At 41.3% G+C, this 27,500-nt stretch overlaps 2 protein-coding genes across 2 annotated transcripts in view; both read right to left on the bottom strand.

Moving 5' to 3' along the window:
* phf19 (PHD finger protein 19) overlaps positions 1–21,707 on the bottom strand; it is a 27,208-nt gene extending 5,501 nt beyond the window's left edge. The window contains exons 1-11 of the mRNA XM_061894050.1: positions 21,575–21,707; positions 20,967–21,137; positions 11,397–11,478; positions 11,217–11,321; positions 11,051–11,142; positions 8,842–8,990; positions 8,682–8,777; positions 8,416–8,605; positions 8,287–8,354; positions 3,134–3,280; positions 2,985–3,045 (exon numbers count right to left, since the gene is read on the bottom strand). Coding sequence (XP_061750034.1) covers positions 2,985–3,045; positions 3,134–3,280; positions 8,287–8,354; positions 8,416–8,605; positions 8,682–8,777; positions 8,842–8,990; positions 11,051–11,142; positions 11,217–11,321; positions 11,397–11,478; positions 20,967–21,137 — 1,161 coding nt within the window. The 5' untranslated portion in view covers positions 21,575–21,707. The remainder of the gene's footprint in view (positions 1–2,984; positions 3,046–3,133; positions 3,281–8,286; positions 8,355–8,415; positions 8,606–8,681; positions 8,778–8,841; positions 8,991–11,050; positions 11,143–11,216; positions 11,322–11,396; positions 11,479–20,966; positions 21,138–21,574) is intronic.
* A 2,859-nt stretch (positions 21,708–24,566) lies between these two features.
* LOC133549003 (fibrinogen C domain-containing protein 1-like) overlaps positions 24,567–27,500 on the bottom strand; it is a 24,426-nt gene continuing 21,492 nt past the window's right edge. Inside the window, exons 8-9 of the mRNA XM_061894035.1 lie at positions 26,327–26,506; positions 24,567–26,254 (exon numbers count right to left, since the gene is read on the bottom strand). Coding sequence (XP_061750019.1) covers positions 25,992–26,254; positions 26,327–26,506 — 443 coding nt within the window. The 3' untranslated portion in view covers positions 24,567–25,991. The remainder of the gene's footprint in view (positions 26,255–26,326; positions 26,507–27,500) is intronic.

Genomic DNA, 27,500 nt, shown 5'->3' with positions numbered 1-27,500 from the left:
TAACGCTAAAAGCTAATTAGTCTTCACATCAACTCAAGCCAGAACTGTGAGCGAGCTGAGCTGCAGTTTAAGTTTCTAGAATGTCAACGGGCTCTTAGTGATGTTTGTAATAGTTGTGACTGGAAAGTGTTTTTTATAATTTGGGGAGTGTACGATGTCCGCTGCTAAACGCACGTATCTGCTCGACAATGAAGCATTGACAACATGCGCTCTGAATACGCACTGCTGATTGGCTTTGTATGTAGCCAATCAGATGGTTGTGTGGGCGGGACAAGGCTGGGTGCTCACTGCTCAGACAGAGGCAGAAAGCAGAGCAGCTTGTTAAGACTTTAGATTACAAACTCGTTCGATACACCCTCGTACCGAACCGAAACGGTTCAATACATATACACGTACCGTTACACCCCAACCAGCTTGTGTGCTTATCTGCTGTGTAGCTGCCAACTCCTGCTAGCCTACCATGTTTACCTTTACTAAATGACTTGACTAAAATTAGGGCTGGGTACCGAACCCGGTATTTTTGCCCCTGCCGCCACGATTCACGTACAATCCAACGGCGCCACGTCACGGTATTTGGGTTGCGTGTGACGTCACGCCTTGTTGCCGACTCAGCAAGTGCGCCGCACTTACACACTTGGCGATCACTCCAGCAGTACTGAGAGCGGGTTCAGTCAAACTATCTCTATGTAATATTGCTTTTTTCAATTCCAACAAAGAAATTAACTTAAAAAAAAAAAAAACACTCCAATTTGACTAAAGTAACACTCCACTTTCCCAAATATGCGCTAGCTTGACGCTGATATACTTTGGCTTTGCTAAAGGCGTGCTACTGATAAGCATTAGCGATTTCAACACCTCTAAAGTTGTTCATGAAAACCACAACGGAGATGCATGTTAGAATCAAAGAGATGGTGGGTATGAAATACAATCCTTACAGTTTTAACACTGTGGAGGACAGAGTCAAACAACTTGCACTGAGCCTGGTCTATAAAATCCGCTACACCTCCTTGATACCCAAGTACATGTCAAATTACTTCCTTAACGTAAATGACCGCCATAACCACAACACCAAGGGGAGCTCCACAAACCACGTTAAACCCAGATTCCCATCTAACAAAGGTCTTAACTCATTCTCCTTCTATGCCACATCAATGTGGAATGCACTCCCAACAGGTATAAAAGTAAGTGCATCTCTATATTCCTTCAAAAGCGCTCTAAAACAACACCTCCAGGCAACTTCAACACTTTACTAATACCCTCCTCCATTCACATCCCATCTCCCCGGATTATAAACAACTCAAATGTACTTCTAATGTATATACTTGTTCTTATGCTATGTGAACTCACTATGTTCTCTGCTGGCTGTACATATCCTACTAAATAAGACCTACACTGTTTCAATGTCCACATTTCTCTGTTGATGACTGAAGTTCTGATATCAACCAAAGCTCCTCATCCCACCCCCCGGATTGTAAATAATGTAAATAATTCAATGTACATACTATGATGATTAACTTGTGTGATGACTGTATTATGTTGATAGTATATATTTGTACCATGAATTGATTAACGTGGACCCCGACTTAAGTTGAAAAACTTATTGGGGTGTTACCATTTAGTGGTCAATTGTACGGAATATGTACTGTACTGTGCAATCTACTAATAAAAGTATCAATCAATCAAACAATTCTAAGGGTGCAACAAAATACTAGACAGCAAAGACTGATCTGACTAGCCAAGACACCATAAACTACACACTGCAGCTGCAAATATCACACAAAAACAAGAAATAACAACTGGAAAGCACTTTTCAAAATCAGCTGTGTTGAAATAAAAAGAAAATGTTTCACTATTGAAAACAATTAATGTATGAAAATACACAAAAGTACCGGAAAATTGGTGCGGTTGAGTACCAGTATCGATTCCAAGGTACCGGGAATTGGTACCGTATTGGTTAAAATTAGGGATGCACCGATTAATCGGTAACCGAATATATTCGGCCGAATATGGCAAAAAAAGCCACATTCGGCCTTCGGTGGAATGAGTTAAAAACAAGGCCGAATAGTGGCGTGTGACGCAATTTTTGGACGCGGTGACGCAATCAACCAACGTGCAGTGACGTTGGGATATGTTGTGTACCTGTATAAGTGTATGAGGTTACAAGCACACACTTATTGAGATTTAGTGGGGCCTCTGTTTACATTATTAGCCTGTTGTGTAGGCTACCTGTATAAGTGTATGAGGTTACAAGCACACACTTAATTGAGATTTAGTGGGGCCTCTGTTTACATTATTAGCCTGTTGTGTAGGCTACCTGTATAAGTGTATGAGGTTACAAGCACACACTTATTGAGATTTACTTGAGCCTTCTGTTTACATTATTAGCATATCTACTGTGGCTAAGCAGACTTTTGCCAAAAGGACAATAATTCATTTGTTGTGGGTTTATCCACTTTAATGCACTTTTTTTTTTTTTGGAATGCATGTTTTGTTTGAAGGCCTAATATAAATGAAACACTGTGCTTTTTTTTTGAAAAGCAAAGGCAACTGGAATATTAAAAAAATGTCAATATTCAATAAAAAAATTACTTTGGCTTGAAAAACATGTCTAAATATTTATTCTCGGCTATTTATGCAATATTAAAAAAATTGTGAAAAACTGCATTCATTATTCGGTATTCGGCCTTCGGCCAAGCGTTTAAATTTTATTCGGCTTCGGCCACAAATTTTCATTTCGGTGCATCCCCAGTTAAAATGTGAACATTACCCATCTCTAACTAACACAGAGGGAAAAAAACAACCTTGTGGCGTATTGGAGGAAAATGTAGTCAAGCTTTCCAGACGTAGACACACTGCAAACACTTGTATCAGACATGATGGCACACATTTTACATGCAATGCCATACTTGTTTTTTTGCTGATATCATCGGATCAGGACACTCCTTATACTTTAAATCAACCATTGGGGAAAATTATGTTCTTACATTGGGGATGGCATCTTCCAATAACCACTTTGACTTCCTCTTCCTCCTCTCTGATGACGCACTGTACACACACACGCACACACACACACATGTCAACAAAGCCAAGGACCATTTGTGCATAACTAGAATGAGCAGAGATGTACTTGTACCTGGTCCTACCAACACCCTTCTTACAGCCCCGCCCCACTTCATAGTGAGCACGCTCGGGGAATAGTTTGGAGGGGGGTGTGGGGGGAACACGTGTCCTCAGGCGAAAGATGCACTTCCTCTTTTTGATCTCCTTCCCGCACAGAAACCTGAGCACAAGGACACACACTATCGGTACGGTACTGATAAAGTACTGTGGTGCTAATGAATTAAGGAAAGGGAACTACACTGCCTTTTTGAAAAATACCATTGCTTGCTTCGAGAGATGGACGGGACAGACAATTTATGTATGAAAGAGCCAATCACAGCCTTTCAATCTGAAACGTCATATATCTTCATAATATGAATGTAAATATTAATACTAGGGGGTGGGCAAATTAATGCGTTAATTACGCGTTAACTCATCAATCTATTAACGCCGACAATTATTTTATCGCACATTTGCGTATGTTGTTTACATGCTTTTATTTTGTTAATGCCTTTTCTTAACAAGATGGCATCTCCCGGATGTACTTCGGCGTGGAGGGGCTCTTGGTAAAGATGGAACATTTGGCAAAAATACCGGACAATTCTGCAAATGTCATGGCTGGCTTACAGCGTGGTCACTCCGGGATCACTTACGACCGCCAGACAATTCTGGATGTGGATAGATCGGGCCGTTTTGGACTGAATGAGGCGTGCTTGCTAGCATGGGAATACTTTGCCGTCTACATCCTGCGGCCTGTGAAGCAGCGGAGTATATGTGTTGTCTGTCTATTTATGAATAATGCAGACCAGGAGTGTTGGCTGAGTTCTTAACGTTTGCTTTCAGAGCGTGCATATCACAACATACAAGATGCCGTCCTGGTGACACAACCTATACATGCTTGTCACTCCTGTTGCATGCTGGGTAGGGTAGTTCTTTTTTCCCCTGGCTCATAACATCACAATATAGTACCATGTATATGATGCCTTCAGTTTATCAAAGCACCAAGCAAACAATCGGACAATTCCCATCATATCAATTCCTAGATATGGTCATAATTATTTTAAGTGCACTACGCAGAATAAACACAACATTATTAATATTGCTACTACGGATAATTTGATCAAAAATTCCCTAAAACAGCCCACTACCTATAATATAGGTTTTTTAAACATAAGATCCCTGATAAAAAAAAATGTTTCTGCTGTTACCTCAGAAATTGCCTGTTCGGATGTTATGATTGTGGCTCAGAGATTTGTATGTAGATTATATTTATTTTCCATAACAAACAGGATAACTTAAATACCCTGGCAGTGACAATAAGCTTAAATGTTTGTATTTACATTTTTGGAGTTGATTTTCATCAAATATGCTATTTAACTGCTACTGTTTAACAAGGACTGATTTAAATTGTGTTTGCACAACAAATGTTTTGGCGCTTTTCTTCATGTGGGAGAATATTCCAATAAAGGTGCACTACACACTACTTTTGAATTCATTATTGGGCTTTGCGTATACAATGCAGTTAATCGCGATTAATCGGAGAAATAGTGCGATTAACTTCGATTACAATATTTAATCGTTGCCCAGCCCTAATTAATACTAATATGAATATTAATGTAATATTAAATGTTAATATTATTCAAATAATATACCATTTATAAGATTACATACTGGGAGTGGTAGGAGGAAAAAAACGTCTAGCTCTCTGTGTGAGCGCACGGCGGCCATCTAAGAAATGTTTTTCAGCGCAGCGGTTCTTTGAAGGCTAATAAAATCAAAACTGGACCATTCATTCATTGTCTTTACCGTAGCATAAAAAGTGCCGATGGCCTTAAAACGCCACAACAGTCAGGCACTATATGTAAGTACCCAAAATAAAGGATGTTGGACGGTAGTTTTTACGATATGCAGGCAAACGACAACTTTAAAACATACCGGCTTAGCTACGGCACCTGGCAGCCATCTTGGTATAGACCATCACAGCCCCTCCCTCACAAATGTTGATACATGCGCACCAGGAGACCGTACGGGAAAAAAAAGGGGAAAAAATGTCTCCCTCACTGTGTCTGTGCAACCGTAGCAGTAATTAAAACTATTTCATCAACTTTTAATCAGAAGGGTTCAATCTCTCTAATGTGGTAGTTTGAAGCAGAAACAACAAACGCGCTCAGAGGAGATAATGTTTGAAAAAAGGTGACCGGTTTTTACAAAACTTTTGTTATAAAGGGGGATTTGCAAACTTGCTATAGATTTTTGCTGAAGGATGTCGGATTATGAAATCTAGGTATAACTAAGTCCCACATAGAGGTTTTTGTTTCATGTCTCTATGACAATCCTACTGGAAGTTACAAGCAGTTTTGTCTGTGTTTTCTTCCTAGGAGCAGTTTAGTCTGTTTTATTCCTAACACCCTGCTCAAAGGCGCCCCCTGGTGACATTGCTGGCAGCATGAGCAGAGGCACATGTGAGTCAACACACACACAGAGCACTTACAAGCGGGAAAAGCATGAGGACAGAAGAGGGAGAATGTACGTATTTTGCCTTCAAAACTAGTGTATGTCCTTTGCTATGTGGTAGGTTCCCACGGACGTTATCTCCTTCTGTTGTTGACTTTTTTTTTTTTTTTTCCATACGGTGTTGATGAGGAAATGGTTGCTTGGGCATTTTGTTGGCGAACGGAGATGTTGACATGCAGAGTTTCAAGCCCTCTTCATTCTCTAGTGGGCGACTTTTCAAATGATGCTACAAATTAGCAGTGGTGCTAATTTTTGTAGCAACGCTTTTGCCGCATACATGTTCACCATCTACCCGCTTGAAGCCAAACCACCGCCAGACGATGGACTCCCTGCGGTTTTTCTTGGGAAATAATTCTTCCTTCATTTGTTACCAGATTCGCACCTTCTTTCTCTCGTATTATCGCTAGTACCACAGCTAGCGTTACCACGCTGCTGCCTGTCTGCTCGGCGAGAGCGTAAGACATTGCACACGTGACAGTATGTGACGTATGTAAGAAGGTGCGCTTGTTTTATGTCTCTGTGAGAAGCAGAGACAAGAAAGAGTGAGAAGAGCCTGTAGTGTAAAGCCTGCAGCTAAAAGCAACTGCATGAAAACGTATACTCCAACATCAACTGATCAGGCGGGCCGGTTCTACAATGGGAACGAAACTGGACTCACTGGTGACGGTGGCAGAGAAGAGGACTGTTGACAAACTAGTGAGCATCCTGGATGATGCCAGTCACCCTCTGCATAGTGTTATCAGTAGCAAGAGGAGCCTGTTCTGTTCTAGACTGCTTCATCCCAAGTGCAGGACTAATAGACTCAAAAAGTCCTTTGTCCCACACGCCATTAGACTGTACAACTCCTCTCTGGGGCGGGGGGTGGGGGGTACTAGGATGACAGGGGATGCAAAACATTAACAGTGCAATACGTTTTCATAACATGGTCACTACTGCCTACTTTGTCTTGTTATATTCTTATTTTACTGTTATATTGTTATTCCCATTGTTTTTATTCTTTTTGTAATATTTCTCAATTTTGTTTCCTTTTAAACCCCCATTATTTACTTTTTACTTTTTTCTTTAAATTGATCTACACTCTGTACACTGCTGCTGGAATTTTAATTTTCCTGAAGGAACTCTCCTGAAGGAATCAATTAAGTACTATCTATCTATGAGGTAGTCATTTTCTATATCGCACAGAGACAAACTCGCCATATGTCCAGTGTATTCCATATATCGGCCAGCCCTACTTTAACTAAATAGGGCGGGCCATGGAACCAGGAAGGAAAATCACAGCAGACTTCCCACATGACAGGGAGAGTCAAGCGGGCGATTTATATAATAAAAACACTAGTGGAAGATGGCAGAGAGATTCTCTTCCTTTGATGTGTTTACTTGGCCACATTGGGACAAATGTATGCTTCTGGATAAAACATTCATTTAACTGGTTCAAATCAAAACGGCTCTCCAGTTGGCAAGAGAAATGCTGCCAAAAATGTATGACGATAGTCACACAATGAAGTCAAGTCACTAACTTGAGCAGTACGTGTGTGACAGTTCATTACATCCTCAACTGGGAATTAAAAAGTGCCTGCCTGCAAATGTATTTTTTATCCGACTTTGATACATTTTGTATTATTTGCACTGCTATTTTACGTAGAAAGTTAATCAAAATATTTTTCTATTTTTTTTACGTGCACAGTGGAAGAGGGGTTAGTGCATGGGCCTCACACTACGAAGGTCCTGGGTTCGATCCTGTGTTCGGGGTCTTTCTGTGTGGAGTTTGCATGTTTTCCCCATGAATGCGTGGGTTCCCTTCAGGTACTCCGGCTTCCTCCCACCTACAAAGACATGCATCTGGGGATAGGCCCCTCCCACATCCAAAAACATGCAACTGGGGATAGGCTCCTCCCACCTCCAAAGACATGCACCTGGGGATAGGTCCCTGTCTCCTCCAAAGACATGCACCTGGGGATAGGCCCCTCCCACCTCCAAACACATGCACCTGGGGATAGGCCCCTCCCACCTCCAAAGACAGGCACCTGGGTATAGGCCCCTCCCACCTCCAAAGACAGGCACCTGGGTATAGGCCCCTCCCACCTCCAAAGACAGGCACCTGGGTATAGGCCCCTCCCACCTCCAAAGACAGGCACCTGGGTATAGGCCCCTCCCACCTCCAAAGACATGCACCTGGGTATAGGCCCCTCCCACCTCCAAAGACAGGCACCTGGGTATAGGCCCCTCCCACCTCCAAAGACATGCACCTGGGGATAAGTTGATTGGCAACACTAAATGGTCCCTAGTGTGTGAATGTGAGTGTGAATGCTGTCTGTCTATCTGTGTTGGCCCTGCGATGAGGTGGCGACTTGTCCAGGGTGTACCCCGCCTACTGCCCGAATGCAGCTGAGATAGGCTCCAGCGACCCCGAAAGGGACAAGCAGTAGAAAATTGATGGATAATTCTATGCTACTTAAACAGTTTATTTTCTGTGCTGTCAATACCTGTCTTGACTAAGTGGGTTAATAAAAGTGTTGTCATTCACTTCAAATTCAGTGAATCTCACTCCAAAATGACTATCTTCATATGTATACTTTCACTGGAAAATATATCCAGATATACATCGAATATGGAGTTTAAGTAAAAACATAAAGATCTACTTGTTGGTCTATATGGCTCAGTACACACACTTACTTGCTCTTGTATTTGTTGAGGGCGTCCAGCAGGTGCTGCCCTCTGTCTGCTGGAGGAGTGTTGGACAACTAAACGACAGACCATTGGTCACAACTTGGACCGCTGCTTACTTTTGCTTTCATTTGGTACCTTCCCCAGCTGCAGGTTGTCCCAGTTCGAGGAGACGAAAGCCAGGATCTCGTCCAGCTCAAAGTACTTTTTCTTGTTGCTCAGCGACAGGTTGTAGAGGACCAGGTGGACCACGTCGACCCAGCGGAGGGACAGACGTCGGACGTACTCGGCGCCCTTGTTGCAGACGGAGCACAGGAAGAAGAAGAACCTGAAGACAGAAGGGGCGTGTCCTTGTTGAGAGAAGGAGGGAAGGGCAGCGGTCAGCGAGGGAGCGGCGACGTCACCTGTCCCCGAACATCATGCCGTCCTGGAGGCACTGGGTGCACGCTTCATGGAACCACTGCTGGCACTGGAAACACTGCAGCATCTTCAGGTACCACCTGGACACACACACACGGGTCAGCTCCTGGCCCACAAACCTCTTCATCTTTCTCAAAGTCTTACTCTCCCGGTCCTGCACAGTAGCAGTAACACTGCTGCTGATTGGTCCGATGCTGAGAGTCCCACTCCAGAGCATCCAAGTCGTAGGACAGAACCTGCTTCATTGCTAACAGAGCTTTGGCTATTGGCCCTTTTTTCAGAGCGCCCCCTTTCTGTGGAGAGGGAGTACACACACAACTTCTTGCTAAAACCACAACATGCTGATGTAGACGTGTGTGTTCTTGTATTTGTGACCTTCTTAAGAGGGAAAAGTAGCTTCCATGTGAGGCGGTGTAAACAAGTGAGGACATAAATCATGGTCCCAATAACATTGCATCTAATAGAGAGCCAAATACTAGTCTGTGAACATTGCTCCAAAGTCAGGAGTTTGTGTTGATTTAATGTGCATAGAAAAGTAAACATTGACAGGTGCAAAGGCAGCAATATATGATACAACAAGATGGCAGCTATCAATCAATCAATCAATGTTTACTTATATAGCCCTAAATCACTAGTGTCTCAAAGGGCTGCACAAACCACCACGACATCCTCGGTAGGCCCACATAAGGGCAAGGAAAACTCACACCCAGTGGGACGTCGGTGACAATAATGACTATGAGAACCTTAGAGAGGAGGAAAGCAATGGATGTCGAGCGGGTCTAACATGATACTGTGAAAGTTCAATCCACAATGGATCCAACACAGTCGCAAGAGTCCAGTCCAAAGCGGGTCCAACTCAGCAGAGAGAGTCCCGTTCACAGCGGAGCCACCAGGAAACCATCCCAAGCGGAGGCGGATCAGCAGCGCAGAGATGTCCCCAGCCGATACACAGGCAAGCAGTACATGGCCACCGGATCGGACCGGACCCCCTCCACAAGGGAGAGTGGGACATAGAAGAAAAAGAAAAGAAACAGCAGATCAACTGGTCTAAAAAGGGAGTCTATTTAAAGGCTAAAGAAAGACTTCCCTATTCATCCCCGAAAAAAACCCGCCAGGTGAACAGCTGATTTGACCACTTCCGGTGCTGATGTAAGACAAGCCATGTGTGAGCATAGGATGTAGAAATACACTACGCTACTAAGTCCTTTGTCAATGGCCTTGAGCACATTACAAAAAAACAGAAAATAGAGATCTCAATTCCACCCCCTGGTGGTGAAATCTATGAAAATTAGGGTGGTCCCAAAAAGGAGGGATTTTTTTCAATTGACTGTGTGTCGATTTTAAAAGTGCTCCCCCTCTGGTCAATATATGAAATAACAAGTGTAGGTAAAAATTTGAAGTGCTCCCCCTGGCCAACATATGTAATAACAAGTGTGTCTAAGCCCCCTTTGGCCAAAATCAATTTTAAAACAATTAATAGATATGTATATAAAGACATACTGTAATAAAGTGAATAATGAATATTAAAAACCAATAACAAAGAAACAAAAAATTAACTACAAGCAGTATTTTTCTCACAATGTGTCGACATTTGTATTATAAAATTGGAAACAATTTTTTATATTCTTTCTGTTTCTGCAACATTGCAATATTTTCTCGCAAAATTTTTACTTAATGTAAAATTATTACTTTTTAATAAAAAATGGTGACAATTGTCATTTAAAAATCTGACTTTTGTCACAATATAGCCAATTATTTTGTTGTTCTTGTAAAATACAGATTTTTTTTTGAGTAAAATTACAACTTTTGTCATAATTTTGCCAAGTAAAATTCTGATTATTATTATTATTTAATTTAGGAACTCTCCTGAAGGAATCAATAAAGTACTATCTAACTATCTATCTATTATAATATTGCCTACATTTTAAAGTTTTCTTCTAAAATTGTGACTTTTGTCAAGTAAAATGTCGCCTCTTTTGATAAAATTGTCAAAAATGTTAAGCTTTTCTGGTAAAACTGTGACTGTTATTGACCAGAATTCCAACTTTTATCATAACATTGCACAAATATTCAGTTTTTCTTGTAAAATTTTGACTTGCGTTGAGGAAAATTACGACTTTTATTATAATACTGGCAAAATTCTAAGTTTTTCTTATGAAATTGACTTTTTTTGTGAAATTCCAACTCATTTTTCACAACAAGATTTTGCGTATTAAAAATAATAATAATAATTTGTAAATACACTTCTCTATATAGCTAGAAAAGGTGGTCCTAAAGAAGCGGGCGTTTTTTCGGAGGACTGGAGGAGGTAACAAATACATGTGTGTGTGTGTGTGTGTGTGTGTGTGTGTACCCTGACAGCCAGGGCGAAGACACAGCGTCTACAAAACCAGGGACTGTCACTGCTGCCCTCTACAGGAGGAACATGGCACTGCTGGTGGAAGCCTGCTCACATAACACACCTGGTCCTCAAAGCTGCAGGTCAACGGACTATTTCCTCAAGTTCCACGTCGACTTACCTATGCCACACTTTCCACAAATGAGAATTTGGTTTGTTTGGCTGTCGGAGTTGGGATCCGCCTCCCGACACAAGGAGCAACGCGGCTCCTCTCCCGGCACGCCGGCTGCAAGGGGATTGGGTAAAAGCGTCAAAGCAGTGCCTACAGGTCAAAGAGGTCTGGTCCTGTCCCGCCCCTCACCATGCTGGATGTCCTTCCAGAGGACCCAAAACTTGGAGTTGTCCTCAAATGCGACGAAGCAGCTCTGCCTGGGCGGGCTGACCTGTCCACCAATCAGGAGAAAGACATTTGATGTGCGGCCCGCGTGGAAACAAGACTCATAAGTCACTTCACAGGGAAACAATTATTAAATGACCCCACAAGAGTCAAACCAGACTAAATTTAATTAAATAACATTTAAATAATTACTTAAATGTGTCATTTGTTATCATTTCCATTGTACTAATTTATTTCATGTAAAAATTCATTTAATTATTAAAGCTGCAAGCAGCGTTGGTCGGGCCCGCCTTTGGCTGCTGCCGCCGAGACTCAAGCCCTGGTCTTAGTCAGACCTACATAGAAGTTTTTTATTCATGTCTCTACGACATTCCTAACAGAAGTTACAAGCAGTTTTGTCTGTGTTTTTTCTTAGGGGGCGCTAGAGCGCACTTTTGATTTTTGGGTTTGGTTTTTTATTAGATGGCAATTTTCGCCAGTCCTAATGTGTGTGTAAAATTTGGTGAGTTTTGAAGCATCTTAAGGGGGTGAAATTACAGATCATTTTTTCTGGATGTTGTTGATAAATGGCTTTCGCTTTGCATCGTAGTGCTTTAACTTGCACCTTGAAGCATTTTAAGGGGGTCAAATTACAGCTCAAAGAGGCAAAAATGACATTTTTTAGGAAAATTTGCGCAGGTTTTTTTGATGGCGCGTAAAATCCAAACCGGAGCAGTAATCAAAACTCTTTCGATAAATTTTAATTAGAAGGGTTCAAACTCTCTTCTGTGCGAGTTTGAAGCTGAAACGACAAGGATATAACGTTTGAAAAAGGTGACGGGTGTTTACAAAACTTTTGTTTTGAAGGGGTAATTTTTAACTTCCTGTTGATTTTTGCTGAAGGATGTTCATCATTAAAATGTAGGTCTAAGTGAGACCTACATGGAAGTTTTTGTTTCATGTCTTTCCGACATTCCTACGGGAAGTTACAAGCAGTTTTGTCTGTGTTTTCTTCCTAGGAGCAGTTTTTTCTGTGTTTTATTCAAAAATTGCGCTAGAGCGCAATTTTGAGTTTTGGGGTTTGGTTTTTTCATTATATCGCAAAATTTTACCAGTCCTGATGTGTGTGCCAAGTTTGGTGAGTTTTGAAGCATTTTAAAAGGGGTCAAATTACAGCTCAAAGAGGCAAAAATAGCATTTTTTGCGAAAATTTTATTTTGAAGGGGTTTTTGCCAACTTCCTGTTGATTTTTGCTATAGAAGTTTAAATTGGGAAATGTAGGTCCAAGTCAGACCTACATAGAGGTTTTTGTTTCATGTCTCTACGACATTCCTAATGGAAGTTACAAGCAGTCTGTTTTTTTTTTCCTAGGGGGCGCTAGAGCGCATTTTTGATTTTTGATTTTTTTTTTTTTTTTATTAGATAGCAATTTTCGCCAGTTCTGATGAGTGTGTGAAATTTGGTGAGTTTTGAAGCATGTTCAGGGGGTCAAATTACAGTTCAAAGAGGCGTCGGAATAATAATAAATAAAGAATAATAATAAAACGCACGAAAAACAATAGGCCCTTTGGCCATTGCCAATGGGCCATGCGGGCCCTAAAAATTGAATTCATTATTTAATTCATTATTTGATGATTAATTATTGCAGTGTTTTTCAACCTTTTTGGAGGCAAGGCACCTTTTTGTCACAAACAAAATCCGGAGGCACACCACCAGCAGAAAATGTAACTGTAACGTATTATTTTCGGGTCTCCCCATGTCTAGCATTAAAAGATTACAGTTGGTACAAAATGCGGCTGCTAGACTTTTGACAAGAACAAGAAAGTTTGATCAAACTACGCCTGTACTGTATATACCTTTATATACATATATACATACATATATACCTATACTGTATATACCTTTATATACATACATATATACCTGTACTGTATATACCTTTATATACATATATACATACATATATACCTATACTGTATATACCTTTATATACATACATATATACCTATACTGTATATACCTTTATATACATATATACATACATATATACCTATACTGTATATACCTTTATATACATATATACATACATATATACCTATACTGTATATACCTTTATATACATATATACATACATATATACCTATACTGTATATACCTTTATATACATATATACATACATATATACCTATACTGGCTCACCTGCACTGGCTTCCTGTGCACTTAAGATGTGACTTTAAGGTTTTACTACTTACGTATAAAATACTACACGGTCTAGCTCCATCCTATCTTGCCGATTGTATTGTACCATATGTCCCGGCAAGAAATCTGCCTTCAAAAGACTCCGGCTTATTAGTGATTCTTAGAGCCCAAAAAAAGTCTGCGGGCTATAGAGCGTTTTCCGTTCGGGCTCCAGTACTTTGGAATGCCCTCCCGGTAACAGTTCGAGATGCTACCTCAGTAGAAGCATTTAAGTCTCATCTTAAAACTCATCTGTATACTCTAGCCTTTAAATAGACCTCCTTTTTAGACCAGTTGATCTGCCGCTTCTTTTCTTTCTCCTATGTCCCCCCCTCCCTTGTGGAGGGGGTCCGGTCCGATGACCATGGATGAAGTACTGACTGTCCAGAGTCGAGACCCAGGATGGACCGCTCGCCTGTATCGGTTGGGGACATCTCTACGCTGCTGATCCGCTTGAGATGGTTTCCTGTGGACGGGACTCTCGCTGCTGTCTTGGAGCCACTATGGATTGAACTTTCACAGTATCATGTTAGACCCGCTCGACATCCATTGCTTTCGGTCCCCTAGAGGGGGGGGGGTTGCCCACATCTGAGGTCCTCTCCAAGGTTTCTCATAGTCAGCATTGTCGCTGGCGTCCCACTGGATGTGAATTCTCCCTGCCCACTGGGTGTGAGTTTTCCTTGCCCTTTTGTGGGTTCTTCCGAGGATGTTGTAGTCGTAATGATTTGTGCAGTCCTTTGAGACATTTGTGATTTGGGGCTATATAAATAAACATTGATTGATGATTGATTGATAACTCCACCAGGTCGTCGTGCCTTATTTTGAGTGTGTTGGTGTCTTCCTGTTTGTAGTGCTTTAGTTCTTCTCTCACGCTCTTATTTTGGTGTCTCTTCCTGTTTTGTCTGTGTTTTCCTGTAGCAGATTCGTGTCTTCCTTTGAGCGCTATTCCCCGCACCTGTTTTGTGTTAGCGAGCAAGGCTATTTACGTTGTGTGGACATTGTTGATTGTACGGATGTACTTAGTGGACGCCGTAAGTTTTTGCTGTCGTCCAGCATTCTGTCTCTGTTTACTTTGTAGCCAGTTCAGTTCGACTTTTATTTTGCATAGCCTTTTCCTTTTGTTCATTTTGTGTTTAAGCATCACATACCTTTTTTACCTGCACCCTATGCTCTGAATATTGGGATCACAACAAACCATCCTAGTCTTACCCGACACAGTCCGACTTTTACAAAGCAATTAACTACCTGCTGCCACCTACCGAGTTCTACACAGCACAGACACTAAGCAACGGCACATTATTGGCAGATTATAATTATCGTTTCGCAAAAGATATTTTTGGGACCAATTAGGTGAAGTTGCATAATTTCCCACGGCACACCAGGCAATATCTCGCGGCACAGTGGTGGAAAAACACTGAATTATTGCCAGAACTTAACATGACGCAGAGCATTAGGCAGTTAAAGCCGAGGATATATATTAAAGTTGTCAGAGTTATTTCCGCACATTCAGATTAACATCTCAGCAGTTCAATCAATCAATCAATCAATGTTTATTTATATAGCCCCAAATCACAAATGTCTCAAAGGACTGCACAAATCATTACGACTACAACATCCTCGGAAGAACCCACAAAAGGGCAAGGAAAACTCACACCCAGTGGGCAGGGAGAATTCACATTCAGTGGGACGCCAGCGACAATGCTGACTATGAGAAACCTTGGAGAGGACCTCAGATGTGGGCAACCCCCCCCCTCTAGGGGACCGAAAGCAATGGATGTCGAGCGGGTCTAACATGATACTGTGAAAGTTCAATCCATAGTGGCTCCCACACAGCAGTGAGAGTCCCGTCCACAGGAAACCATCTCAAGCGGCTCAGCAGCGTAGAGATGTCCCCAACCGATACAGGCGAGCGGTCCATCCTGGGTCCCGACGAGCGGTCCATCCTGGGTCTCGACTCTGGACAGTCAGTACTTCATCCATGGTCATCGGACCGGACCCCCTCCACAAGGGAGGGGGGGACATAGGAGAAAGAAAAGAAGCGGCAGATCAACTGGTCTAAAAAGGAGGTCTATTTAAAGGCTAGAGTATACAGATGAGTTTTAAGATGAGACTTAAATGCTTCTACTGAGGTAGCATCTCGAACTGTTACCGGGAGGGCATTCCAGAGTACTGGAGCCCGAACGGAAAACGCTCTATAGCCCGCAGACTTTTTTTGAGCTCTAGGAATCACTAATAAGCCGGAGTCTTTTGAACGCAGATTTCTTGCCGGGACATACGGTACAATACAATTGGCAAGATTCAGTTCTCCGCCTCTCTGGTCTTAGTTCCAGACAAGTGTAAGTTCCGGGTAAGCAATCAAAGTGCTAGGATCCACTCACTGGGGTTTGACACACTGGTTTTATGAAATCATTAAAGGGGCCTTATTATGCGCACCAACTTTTATTAGCTGTTGCAGTGGTTCTCAAATGGGGGTACTTGAAGGTATGCCAAGAGGTACGTGAACTTTTTCAAAAATATTCTAAAAATAGCAACAATTCAAAATTCCTTTATAAATATGTTCATTGGATAATACAAAATATGAATGTAAGTTCATAAACGGTGAAAAGAAATGCAACATTCAGTGTTGACAGCTCGATTTTTTGTGGACATGTTCCATAAATATTGATGTAGACTTGAAGTTAGTTTTATTTGCGGACGACACAACTGCTTTCTGTTCAGGAGAGAACACACAGAAGATAATACAAATAATAACGGAAGAAATGAATAAATTAAAAAAATGGTTTGATAAAAACAGGCTATCCTTGAATCTCAGTAAAACTAAAATAATGCTATTTGGTAACAGTAGAAAAGAGCATCAGACACGAATACAAATTGATGGAATAGATATCGAAAGGGTAAAAGAAACCAGATTTTTGGGAGTATTAATAGATGATAAAATGAACTGGAAATCTCATATACAAAACATACAACATAAGGTGGCAAAAAATATTTCAATAATGAATAAAGCAAAATATGTCCTGGGCCAAAAATCACTTTATATTCTCTGCTGCTCGCTAGTGTTACATATCTGAGTTATTGTGCAGAAATATGGGGAAACAACTACAAATGTGCGCTACATTCGTCAACTGTGTTACAAAAAAGATCGATTAGAATAATACATAATGTTGGATATAGAGAGCATACAAACCTTTTATTTATTGAGTCAAAAATATTAAAGCTCGATGACTTGATAAAATTGCAAACAGCTAAATTGATGTACAAGGTAAATTATAACCTGCTACCAAAGAATGTACAACAATTATTCTCAACTAAAGAGGAGAAATATAACCTTAGAGGAAAATCTAACTTAAAACATTTGTATGCACGCACAACACTTAAAACCTTTAGCATATCAGTATGTGGAATTAAATTCTGGAATGGATTAAATAAAGAAGTTAAACATTGTACTGATATGAGCCAGTTTAAGAGGATGTTTAAATTAATAGTGCTTACAAAGTACAAAGAAGAAGTATTATGAGAAACACTTTCAAACTTATTGAAAATAAGATATTCTTCATCTTAGTATGTTAATAATGACTGAAATAATTAAGTACATGTTAGAAAACTGCTGTGTTAATCACTCATAGATGTCATTTTGCTATTTTGCTGTAAAGAAGGTCAGTGAATGAATGTATATATTGTGGGCGCTCTGAAGTGGAAAAGGGGTAGGATTAAATAAGCTTTGCTTCTTCCTACTCCTTTTCGGACATGATGTATTGTGTATTGCGATATGATGAAATTAACTGATGTATAATGTTGTATGTATGTCGTGTTCGAAATAAACTAAGAAAAGGAAAAGAAAAGAAAAAAGTTCTCTTTTTTTTGTGAAGAAATATTTAGAATGAAGTCGATGAATCCAGATGGATCTCTATTACAATCCCCAAAGAGGGCACTTTAAGTTGATGATTACTTCTATGTGTAGAAGTCTTTATTTATAAATTAATCACTTGTTTATTTTTCAACAGGTTTTTTGTTATTTTTATATCTTTTTTTCCAAATAGTTCAAGAAAGACCACTACAAATGAACAATATTTTGCACTCTTATACAATTTAATAAATCAAAAACTGATGACATAATGCTGTATTTTACTTCTGTACCTCTTCTTTCCAACCAAAAATGCTTTGCTCGGATTAGGGGGTACTTGAATTAAAAAAATGTTCACTGAAAAAAGGCTGAGAACCAACTTTTTTATATTTGTATAGTTTGTATACCGTATTTCCTTGAATTGCCGCCGGGGCGCTAATTATTTTAAAACTTCTTCTCACTCCGGCACTAACCAAAGGCATGCAGTAAAAATTTGAGTGTGGTGTAAGGATACCATCATGAAAAGCACATTTAATTAAAAAAACTTTATTATGGTCTTCCCTTTACTTCTAAATGAAGTCCATGCGCAGCTCCTTCAGATCAAAATAATTGATTACTTGTTTATAGAAGTCTTCCTTATCTTTCTTCAGTTTTAAAAGTCTCTCTGTCTCGATGGAGATCTTCCTTTATTACCTCCTGCTTCGATTGAAAGTCCAGTTTAGAAAACTGCAATCAGACTTCTGCTATCAGTTAGCTCGGCTCCTCACGTGCGGGTGACGACAGAATTATCCTCGGACAACTCCCCCTCCCTTTCTGCTCCGTGGGTGATCTCTTTATCCCACCGCTGCCACCATGAAGTGTTATTGTATAAATAATACACTGGGTATTTAGGACTGGAACATGCTTTATTTCAGCCGGGATGTTTAGCATAGGAGTAGTGGTGTTACATCCTAAAAGGTCCGTCGTGCACCCCCCCGCATCATAACCGTTCCCAGCACATATCACGTCACTCGTTGTCACTTCTTCTGCAGCTGTGCAGTCGCAAAAAGGATTACTAGCGCCCTCATATTTGGCACACGCCGCTACAGTATGTTAATAAAACATAGCTGCTTATTGTTTTTTTTAGCATATTCAATAGCTTGGACCTTAAATCCTACTGAATAGCTCTTAATCTTCTTCCCTTTATGCGATTTCAAATTACCGGTATCGAAATCAGCCTCCTCCATTTTGAAAATGATGACAGGGGAAGTGTCACTCGTGACGTCACGAGTTTGACCCGGCAGTAATACTAAGCATGCGCTAATTATTTTGCGAAGCGAGTTTGACCCGGCAGTAATTCAAGGCAGGCGCAAAATATCTACCTAGCGGAAATTCAAGGAAATACGGTATATTATTCATGTTGTAAATACAAATATTTATATATTTAGAAAGGGTGGTCCTAAACAGGCAGGCATTTTTCAGAGGTCTCAAGAAGGTATCAAATACAATTTTGTGTGTGTGTGTGTGTGTGTGTGTGTTCTGGCAATGCTTACTTAATGGGGACATAAAGGGTGGTCCCCACAAGTACTGAACAAAAACTTGGTCCCCATTGCAAATGATAACCTGTGTGTGTGTGTGTTTGTGTGTGTGTGTTCTGGCAATGCTTACTTAATGGGGACATAAAGGGTGGTCCCCACAAGTACTGAACAAAAACTTGGTCCCCATTGCAAATGATAACCTGTGTGTGTGTGTGTTTGTGTGTGTGTGTTCTGGCAATGCTTACTTAATGGGGACATAAAGGGTGGTCCCCACAAGTACTGAACAAAAATTTGGTCCCCATTGCAAATGATAACCTGTGTGTGTGTGTGTGTGTGTGTGTGTGTCTTTCTATCTCTGTGACAACCCACCTTGATGGTGGGGACATGTGTCTCTTTGTAGGGACTTTTTGGCTGGTCCCCACAAGGAAAATGCTAACCGTATAGACTGTGTGTGTGTGTGTGTGTGTGTGTGTGTGTGTGTGTGTGCGTTCTGGCAATGCTTACTTAATGGGGACATAAAGGGTGGTCCCCACAAGTAATGAACAAAAACTTGGTCCCCATTGCACATGATAACCTGTGCATGTTTGTGTGTGTGTGTGTGTGTGTGTGTGTGTGTGTGTGTGTGTGTGTGTGTCTTTCTATCTCTGTGACAACCCACCTTGATGGTGGGGACATTTGTCTCTTTGTAGGGACTTTTTGGCTGGTCCCCACAAGGAAAATGCTAACCGTATAGACTGTGTGTGTGTGTGTGTGTGTGTGTGTGTGTGTGTGTGTGTGTGTGTGTGTGTGTGTGTGCGTTCTGGCAATGCTTACTTAATGGGGACATAAAGGGTGGTCCCCACAAGTAATGAACAAAAACTTGGTCCCCATTGCACATGATAACCTGTGCGTGTTTGTGTGTGTGTGTGTGTGTGTGTGTGTGTGTGTGTGTGTGTGTGTGTGTGTGTGTGTGTGTGTGTCTTTCTATCTCTGTGACAACCCACCTTGATGGTGGGGACATTTGTCTCTTTGTAGGGACTTTTTGGCTGGTCCCCACAAGGAAAATGCTAACCGTATAGACTGTGTGTGTGTGTGTGTGTGTGTGTGTGTGTGTGTGTGTGTGTGTGTGTGTGTGTGTGCGTTCTGGCAATGCTTACTTAATGGGGACATAAAGGGTGGTCCCCACAAGTAATGAACAAAAACTTGGTCCCCATTGCACATGATAACCTGTGCGTGTTTGTGTGTGTGTGTGTGTGTGTGTGTGTGTGTGTGTGTGTGTGTGTGTGTGTGTGTGTGTCTTTCTATCTCTGTGACAACCCACCTTGATGGTGGGGACATTTGTCTCTTTGTAGGGACTTTTTGGCTGGTCCCCACAAGGAAAATGCTAACCGTATAGACTGTGTGTGTGTGTGTGTGTGTGTGTGTGTGTGTTCTGGCACTGCTTACTTAATGGGGACATAAAGGGTGGTCCCCACAAGTACTGAACAAAAACTTGGTCCCCATTGCAAATGATAACGTGTGTGTGTGTGTGTGTGTGTGTCTATCTATCTCTGTGACAACCCACCTTGATGGTGGGGACATTTGTCTCTTTGTAGGGACTTTTTGGCTGGACCCCACAAGGAAAATGCTAACCGTATAGACTGTGTGTGTGTGTGTGTGTTCTGGCAATGCTTACTTAATGGGGACATAAAGGGTGGTCCACACAAGTACTGAACAAAAACTAGAACCCCATTGCAAATGATAACCTGTGTGTGTGTGTGTGTGTTCTGGCAATGCTTACTTAATGGGGACATAAAGGGTGGTCCCCACAAGTACTGAACAAAAACTTGGTCCCCATTGCAAATGATAACCTGTGTGTGTGTGTGTGTGTTCTGGCAATGCTTACTTAATGGGGACATAAAGGGTGGTCCTGCAAGTACTGAACAAAAACTTGGTCCCCATTGCAAATGATAACCTGTGTGTGTGTGTGTGTGTTACCCTGAGTATCTTGCCCAGGTAGTAGAGTCCATCCGACCAATGACAGAGCACAAACTGTCCCACACTCAGGCTGGCATCCTCCTCCAAGCCCCGCCCCCAGGGCTCCACGTCACTCAGCAGTGGCGTGTGAGGTTCGAGAACTTCGGAGCTTTCAAACGCGTCCTCAAACATCTCATGGAGGGAGACAAGCATCATAGCGTCAAAAATGTCGAAATACAAAACATATATTGAAAGATGGATATGAAACGCAGTAAAATCAAGACCGCTGACTTTTTTAAGTGTTTGGTCGAAACAGTTTGAACGAGTAACAATAAAAAAAAAATAACAAGGCTTCTGATTCAGTCTGGAAACTGACATATCTGCGCATGCGCAGTACCACATCTCTTGTACAGCTAGTTTGTAAGTTATCTAGCTATATAGTTAGTGTTTAACTAACTAACTAACTTGGTTAATGAAGTAACGAAGCAGGGATTAAAGTAAGCGTCGGCTGCCAGGCAAAGCTGCTCTCCGTCGGCGAGCATTAGCGGGAGTGTGCGACGGGTTTGTATTATTTAATGGCGACAAGCAAACGTCTCCGTTATAAAAAAAAAAAAGGCTATTAAAGTTACCTTCACTGCGGGAAATGTCGCCTTCTTGCTTGTCCTCGCAGGCACTTCTCAGGCGGCGTGAGCCGGGTCTCCTCGGCTCTGTTTGGCGGTCCCCTTCAAACTTTCACCATCGCCATTTTTTCGCCTTTCCCGCCAATCACACCACTGGAGTTTCCCCCCTCATTTGCATAAGACGTCACCACTGACGTCACCACTACGCGACTTCCTCTTTGAGAGTTCTGTTAATTAAATTATATAGAAGAAAGCAAATCTGGTATTTTTAATGACATAGAAATGTTTGTCAACATTATTTTTATTTTTTCTACATAAATATCGATTTATAAAAGTAAGTCCTACATTTTATAATTGACTTTATGGTTTACAATTATCAATCAAATCTTGGAGAATGATTAAGAGTACAAAAGCCCGTTAAAAACATTTAAAGTGATTTAGGTAGTCCTTTTTGTGTTGTATTTATTTTTATTATTATTTATTAAAGGCCTACTGAAATGAGATGTTCTTATTTAAACGGGGATAGCAGGTCCATTCTATGTGTCATACTTGATCATTTCGCCATATTTTTGCTGAAAGGATTTAGTAGAGAACATCGACGATAAAGTTCACAACTTTTGGTCGCTAATAAAAAAGCCTTGCCTGTACCGGAAGTAGCAGACGATGTGCGCGTGATGTCACTGATTGTAGAGCTCCTCACATCCTCACATTGTTTACAATCATGGCCACCAGCAGCGAGAGCGATTCGGACCGAGAAAGCGACGATTTCCCCATTAATTTGAGCGAGGATGAAAGATTCGCGGATGAGGATAGTGAGAGTGAAGGACTAGAAGAAAAAAAAAAGACGAGGGCAGTGGGAGCGATTCAGATGTTATTAGACACATTTACTAGGAATAAGCGGTAGAAAATGGATGGGATGGATGGATAGATACTAGGATAATTCTGGAAAATCCCTCATCTGCTTATTGTGTTACTATAGTGTTTTAGTGAGATTATATAGTCATCCAGGGCAGCTGTGGCTACATATGTAGCTTACCACCACCAGGTGTGAATGAATGATGGGTTCCCACTTCTCTGTGAGTGCTTTGAGTATCTAACAATAGAAAAGCGCGATATAAATCTAAACCATTATTATTATTATTATTATATAGATATTGGGTGTCACTATGTAAAGCGCTTTGAGTCACTTGAGAAAAGCGCTATATAAATATAATTCACAATTCACACACATTATTATACCTGAAAATCGTAGGGGTGTGGTGACCGCCAGTGTCTCTGAGTGAAGCCACGGAGGAGCCAAGAAAGTCGCAGCTGCCTCTTTGACAGCTGCAGGAGGAACGACACAAGCTCCGCTCATGTTTACGGTAACAGCCGACCTATTACCACAATTTTCTCACCGAAAGCTGCCGGTTGACATGTGGTAGAGAACCATGTTCGCTTGACCGCCCTGTTCCATATTAAAGCTTCACAACAAACAAAGAAACACCGGCTGTGTTTGTGTTGCTACTGCCGGCTGCAATCCACCGCTTTCCACCAACAGCATTCTTCTTTGACGTCTCCATTATTAATTGAACAAATTGCAAAAGATTCAGCAACGCAGACGCCCAGAATACTGTGGAATTATGCGATGAAAACAGACGACTTATAGCCGTGATTGTTGTTCAGTAAAAAAATATATATATAAAAAAGTTTATTAAATGATCATTACTCGACTATAAGAATCATACACACGGGTGACAAATGACGTTTGATGTCACGTCAAAACAATTAGGAGGCAGGTTTAAAAAAGTGTTTTAATGATGAAATCATCCATTCTACAGCGAAGACATGAAAATGTATGTTTCATATTTTATACATTGTCAGGTTCAAACACTGATGACATCTATTAAACGAGACAAAAGGCAAGGAATCAAACAGAGACAGAATTAAATTTGGACTGAGATCTGAGGAGAGTCATGGCCTCTGTACTCTCTGTACAGTCCTGCACCACGCTCTGACGAAAAAGGTTCACGTCTCCTCTTTTATTTAGATAGTCAATGTTATGCCCGTTTGATTGTGGACTATCACTGACACCTTGTGGCGATGGGAAATGTTGCACGTCAATAGTTTGGCACTTCCGGTTTAGTTTGGACACTTCCGGTTTACGATGTTGGTTCAGTTCATAAAAAATGAGAAGTAGACGAGTTGTGTTAACTCTTACAAGCCTTGGAAAAGATACGTCTGTAAGTAAACTGTTTCACTTGTTTATGTAACTCAATACTAAGGTGGAAAGTGGCTAAATTTGATAGTAAGATGTGTGTTGAAAAAGGATTTTTGTGCACTATTTTAATGAATGTTTGAGGATTTAAAATGGCCGCCGTTCGCATGTTTCCACCATCGAAATAGTTTCAACACTCAGCAGTATTTGTTTGGTAATAATGCTGTATATTTGTGTAAAGCTAATGTTTACATATTGTGTATTACATTTCAGTTTGTTCATTGAATCATACAGCTTATACATTGTCATTGTGTGTATTTCAGTTTTACAAGAATAATAATAATAAAAAATTAAAATCCAGTGCAAGACAAAGCAAGATCAACAACAACTAAAGCTGCAAGCAGCGTTGGTCGTGTCCGCCTTTGGCTGCTGACCCCTCGACCCAAAGTCGGATAAGCGTTAGAAGATGGATGGATAGTAGCTACTATTATTATAAGGTACTGTGTGTAGAATTTTGAGGACAAAAAAGAATTAATTCCATTTCACATTGTCATTGTCTACTGTTAGTCCTAAGTCTCCCAATACTTTTGCCTAGTGTAAGTCGTACGTGTCCCAATACTTTTGCCCAGTGATAGTCATAAGTGTCCCAATACTTTTGCCTAGTGTTAGTCCCAAGTGTCCCAATACTTTTGCCCAGTGATAGTCATAAGTGTCCCAATACTTTTGCCTAGTGTAAGTCGTACGTGTCCCAATACTTTTGCCCAGTGATAGTCATAAGTGTCGGGAAGTTACAAGCAGTTTTTTCTGTTTTATTAAAAAATTGCGCTAGGGCGCAATTTTGAGGTTTGGGGTTTGGTTTTTTAATTTAATCGCAATTTCTGCCAGTCCTGATGTGTGTGCCAAGTTTGGTGAGTTTTGAAGCATTTTAAGGGGGTGAAATTACAGCTCAAAGAGGCAAAAATAGCATTTTTTGCGAAAATTTTGCTTTGAATGGGTTTTTGCCAGCTTCCTGTTGATTTTAGGTATAGAAGTTTCTAATGGCAAATCTAGGTCTAAGTCAGACCTACATAGAGGTTTTTGTTTCATGTCTCTACGACATTCCCAACGGAAGTTACAAGCAGTCTGGGGTTTTTTTTACCTAGGGGGCGCTAGCGCGCAATTTTCATTTTTGGGGTTTGGTTGCTTAATAAGTTGGGAAGGCATGCCAGACCGACGTGTGTGTCAAATTTGGTGAGTTTTGAAGCATGTTAAGGGGGTCAAATTACACCGCATAGGTGCGGAATAATAATAATAATAATAACGAATAATAAAACGCACCAGTTTCAATAGGGTCCTTGGCCCATTGCAAAGGACTCCTGGCGGACCCTAATAAAGAGCCTAAATGGATTCATCTGCTTTGGAACTTTATTAGAACGTCCTGGATTGGTTGTTAGCTGTCTGCCAAGCTGTATAACCTCAACACATTCAGTGAGGGCAGAACATTCAATGTTTACGCAACAGCACATGTCACAACAGGAATGGGGAGTATGCAAACACTCATTGTTTGCGGTCACATTGAAGACAAAAGACTGTTTACACACTCCCCGTTCCTGTTGTGACATGTGCTGTTGCGTAAACATTGAATATCTAAATAAAAGAGGAGACGTAAACCTTTTTCGTCAGAGCGTGGTGCAGGACTGTACGCAGAGTCTCTCCTCAGATCTGTGTCTCAATTGAATTCTGTCTCTGTTGGATTCCTTGCCTTTTGTCTTGTTTAGTAGATGTCATCAGTGTTTGAACCTGACATACATAATAACATGATGACTGCTAAGCATTTTATTGTTGATGCATTAATGTGAGTACTTATGGCATTGTAATAACTTCAAAAAGAACATAGTACCTCTATAATCCTACTGGAGTGACTACTTTATCCCAGCTGTTAGAAATTAGAAACACATTTTAATTATTGAGTGTGTGTTTGGTCAAGTGAGGTAAACAGGGGTAAGTAGTAAGGGTGCACCAAAATTAAATCACGATTCCCCTCGTTTCAGTATCGATTCCAAAAAAATAATATATATATTTTTTGAAGTATACAGTAAGGATCTATTTGTGTAAAGAAGTCTTGCAGGAGTTTTTCTAACCTGTGGCCTGTTTTGAAAAAGTTTCCTCATAATTACACCAAATAAACGCTGTCGGTTCTGAATGGAATGGTCACCCCAGGAATGGGATGGGTTCTTGGATGACGGACAATCAGAAGTCGGTTTTAGGTTTGGGGCGGATCTTCATCTCAGTGAACCTCAGAGAGTACTGCCAGCCGGTCCAACTGGACCACTCCACGCCGTCGGCGTAAGAGGCGTGGCCTCCTTTCAGGTACTGCCCGTTCAGGTTGGATGTATGGCAGTTGCGGTACCACCACGCCCCCTGGTAGTACGCGGCGCAGTTGTTCTCCGACTGGTCCTGATCCCGGTCTTTGGTTGTGAACTGCATCCCAGAATGCTTCAGCAGAGAGTCGCCTGGACGATGACACAGAAAAGTTGAGTTTGGTGCGGTTCCCGCGCACCTGATGGGAGCCGGTCTGGTTCTACCTGCCGTGCCCGAGTACTGGTCCACAGTCAGCGGGTATCCGTCCTCTTCGGGGTTGACCGAGTCTCGACCCACGGAGAATTCGGCGTATTGAGCGAAGGCTGTGGCGTTGTCAAAGTCGGCCATGTCGATACGCAGCTCGTAACCTCCTGACCTGGTCAGAGCGTAGATGTTCTGGAGGCCTGAACACACAAAACACACCTGAGGTCAACACACATCTTCTTGGACAAATCAACCCTTCTAAAGTCTCCGTGAGTTCTTGTATTTCTGCCCTTCTTGAGACATCAAGAGGGAAAAGTACCTTCCATATGAGGAGGTGTGAAGAAGTGAAATAACATTTCATCTAAAAGAGAGCCAAATATTACAGTCCGTGAACATTGCTCCAAAGTCAGGATTATTTTGTTGATTTAATGTGCATAGAAAAGTAAACATTGATAGGTGCAAAGGCAGCAATATATGATAAAACAAGATGGCAGCTAGAGAAGGACTTCCCTATTCATTCCCGCTGACGTAAGACTACCCATTTGTGAGCATAGGATGAAGAAATACACCACGCTAACCCCAACCCTAACGAGATCAGGTGTGTGGATCGCGCACCTGGACACGATTAACATAGCTTCTCCTGATGTAAAAAAGGGGAGAAGGAGGAGAGAACGGGGCGAAAAAGGAGTTGGAGAGTCCGCAGCAGTGCATGGAAGCGACAGAGAGCAGACGACGGCGACGGGGTCGGCTGAAAAGCGACCGAAGAGCGAGCAGTGGAGGAAGGAGCTGAAAAGCGACCCAAACTCCTGTAAGGTTTATTTGAAAAATAAACAAGAGTCAAAACCTGATCAATCATGTCCTTCCTTGGTTGTCCATGGAACCCGCACGATGGCAAGAAACTGTCACGGAGGGATTTTTCTAATTGACTTTGTGTCGCTTTTAAAAGTGCTCCCCCTCTGGTCAACGTATGAAATAACAGGTGTGTGTAAAAATTTGAAGTGCTCCCCTCCGGCCAACATATGAAATAACAGGTGTGTGTAAAAAATGTAAATGTGCCCAAAATTAATTAAAAAAAATAAATAAATATGTTTATAGAGACATACTGTAAATCTGTGGTCCCCAACCGGACCACAGAATATTTTTTTATTTTATTTTAATATATTATTATTATTTTTTTAATTAAATCAACATAAA

Source organism: Nerophis ophidion, linkage group LG01 (genome assembly GCF_033978795.1).
Source record: "Nerophis ophidion isolate RoL-2023_Sa linkage group LG01, RoL_Noph_v1.0, whole genome shotgun sequence".
In the NCBI taxonomy this organism is placed as follows: Eukaryota; Metazoa; Chordata; class Actinopteri; order Syngnathiformes; family Syngnathidae; genus Nerophis; species Nerophis ophidion.
This window is presented reverse-complemented; position numbering and strand designations above follow the sequence as displayed.